We start from the raw sequence: 3114 nt of genomic DNA on the forward strand, positions 1-3114 counted from the left end.
CTCATTTTGAGTTGAACATCAGCAAGTGAACATTCCAGAGGCTTTATTTCATTCACATCATCATGGTCAACTCTACTTTGAGAAGGCAGCTCTTCCCTAGTCATATTTTGAGTGCCTTCGACCTTGAGTGGCTCATTTTCCCGCTATATATCTGATAATACTCTGGTGCTCTTCATCATATTTCATTATTCAATATTCTGGTGCTATCTGACTGTGTTCCACTGCTATTCATAAGCTTTTTCAGTGGCTAAACATTCGGCAGTTGTTTGCTTCTCCTTCTTCCAAGTGTTTCTTAGTCTTGAAGCTCAACTGAAATCTGTCCACTATGGATTCCCCTGCTGGCATTCAAAATACTGGTGGTATATATTCCACCATCCGAGCAACATACAAACCACCACAGTGTGTCAAACTGACATGCAAGTGGTAGGACAGATATAGAAAATCTTATTTAATCATTTGATTTTACTTCAGTTTGGATGGTATGATTTCAACAATATTTGTTTTTAAATAATTGGTAACAAACAAACAAACAATTGCTATCATCTGATCTAACCAGAATCTTTTGTCACTTTTCTTAGATTGCTGTGCTAAGGAGACAGCAACGTATGATAAAAAATCGAGAGTCTGCTTGTCAGTCCCGCAAGAAGAAGAAAGAATATATGCTTGGCTTGGAGGCAAAGCTAAAGGCAGCTCTTTCAGAGAATGAGAAACTGAAGAAAGAAAACGGATCACTGAAGCGGCAGCTGGATGAAGTTGTATCAGAGGTGGGTGCTAGTGATAGTCTTGGGGAGAGGAGCAGAAGTATCCTTTTTTCCTGATAAATCAATTGAGAAACTTGCCATTCTAGTTTATTGGTAGAGAAAAAAAAACCAAGGATACAGTAAATTTGGAAACATTTGCAGTTAGGAGAAAGCATTTGGGATAGGACTGTCTCCCTGATCTACATACAAAGTTATCAGTTCCTGGATTTCTCCCTAGCCAGTACCTTAAAACCCACTGCTATTGAGTTGACTCCAATTAATAGTTACTTTATAGGATGATTAGAACTGCTCCATAGGGTGTCTGAGGCTATAGATCTTTCTCCTGTGACTGTTGGATTTAAACCTCTGACCTTTCAAATAGCATCCAATGCTTAACCCACTACCTTGGCATCCTTTACTGCCTAGATGAATCACATTGAGGCTCCTAGGTAGTCCCACCAGATCTTCCCCTTTATAAAAGAAAGCATTGCAAAATAAACATGTGTTTTTATCTTTTTTTCTGTTGCCCTAGTCACTGGTATGTTTTTTGCTCTTGGTTGCCATGCTGTCTCAAACAGGTTAATCTCCCCAGTTTTGTTCATGAACTTGCTGCTTTCAGGATTTCCTACTCCACTGCTGCCCAGAATCAAATAGAGGCTTACTTAGTGGGACATCTTACAGTGCTCCTTCTGTCTTACCCCTGAGCACTGTGAATACTCCAGTGTGATGCTGAAAAACAGGGGTTTAAAAGACAGGGAGACAAAACACTGGCATGCTTCAAAATTCTCTGGAGATTGATAAAAATGTAAAATTAATGAATTTTTGTCTTTTGTGTGAAGAAGCAACTTTTAACAGAATGACCACTGCCTCTTTTCTTCTGCTTTTCCTTGATTTTCTCTGCTAGTAAAGGGAACTAGGGTGGCTCTGTTCTAGTTTTTTGAAAAGTACTATTTCCTCACTTTTGAGTTGTATTTATTTTAATAAGAAAAATTATCTGTATAATTGGCGAAGAGGGAAAATTCTATTTTGTATATGTTGCTTTTTGTGAGATTATTATGTAATTTAACTGTATTTTATATGATCATTTTTATTAGAACCAGAGGCTTAAAGTCCCCAATCCAAAGCGAAGAGCTGTGTGTGTGATGATAGTATTGGCATTTATTGTCCTGAACTATGGACCAATGAGGTAAGTGAATAGATAATCGTTTTGGATACTAATGCTAAAAATTTGATTTCTCATTTTATTATTTTTCAGCTGTAATCATAATCTGGTGGTGAAGTGGGTTAAGCATTGGGCTGTGAATACCAAGGCTGGTGGTTCAAACCAACCAGCCACTTCATGAGAGAAAGAAAAGGCTGTCTGTTCCCCTAAAAATTGACAGTATTAGGATTCTAGGAAGCAGTTTACTCTGTCCTACAGGGTCAATAAGAATAGGAACAGACTTGATTGCAATGGGTTTTGGTTTAATTATAAGTTGGAGAGAAACTGATTTGTTTTATTCTTCTCTGTGAGATAAGAAGAAAGAATTAGAAAGGTTGGCTCTCCATTCTTGTTCTCCTTCTCTACCTGGTTCTTACAAACATTCATATATATACATATAATTTTGGTGTGGCACTGTGTGTGCAAGGGAAACCAATATTCCAAATAGAGCCAAGCATCTTAACATTATTTCCCCCATTTTGCCTAGTCTAACCATGTCTTAGTCCCTGTATCCCAGAGCCCTGTTGTTCCAAGGTTGTGCGTACACCATCATTTACTTCTGTCCCACTTAGCCCATGCAAACTGGCCTAATTGTTCTCTCATCTACCTTGTTCTTCCATTCCCCTCCCCCTTCTTGTGCATTGCCCGCCCTCCCTAGCACCCATACTATCCTGTGTCTATTTCCTACCCTGTGCTTCACCTTCCCCTCCTTCCCCTCACCCCACCTCCCTTGTCCCGGTAACCAGCAAAGAGCCCCCCTTCCCCTTTTTAGTATGGTTTCTTTTTCTTAGTCTTTTAAAATAGTGGTCCTATGCAGTATTTCTCCTTTTGTGACTGACTAATTTCATTCAACATAATGCCCTCAAGGTTCATCCTCATCCATGTTTTGTGGTAGCTTACAGCTTCCTTGTTGTTCTTCAAGATAGCATAATATTCCTTTGTGTGTATGTACCATAGTTTGTTCTTATGGTAGTCAACAGATTGCCATTATTGTTTTTTATTTTTCTTGCTGGTCTTTCTTTCAAGAAGTATCTTCTATTCCTCTAGCTGCTCTAGGCTTGTTTGCTTGTCTTTTCAAGTGGAAATTTCCCACCTCAGAAGATTCTGGATGGGAATCAGGATTCCACCTATAGTCTTATGCAATGCAAAGGCGCCCACAGGAAGCCTCTTTCA

General features: G+C 39.1%; 1 protein-coding gene across 1 annotated transcript in view; it reads left to right on the forward strand.

Annotated features, from left to right (window-relative positions):
- The window catches only part of ATF6 (activating transcription factor 6), a 294776-nt gene that overhangs the window by 90958 nt on the left and 200704 nt on the right, over nt 1-3114 (forward strand). The window contains exons 9-10 of the mRNA XM_006873435.1: nt 579-764; nt 1835-1926. Of these exons, the coding sequence (XP_006873497.1) occupies nt 579-764; nt 1835-1926 (278 nt within the window). The remainder of the gene's footprint in view (nt 1-578; nt 765-1834; nt 1927-3114) is intronic.

Source organism: Chrysochloris asiatica, unplaced genomic scaffold, assembly GCF_000296735.1.
Source record: "Chrysochloris asiatica unplaced genomic scaffold, ChrAsi1.0 scaffold00241, whole genome shotgun sequence".
Lineage (NCBI taxonomy): Eukaryota > Metazoa > Chordata > Mammalia > Afrosoricida > Chrysochloridae > Chrysochloris > Chrysochloris asiatica.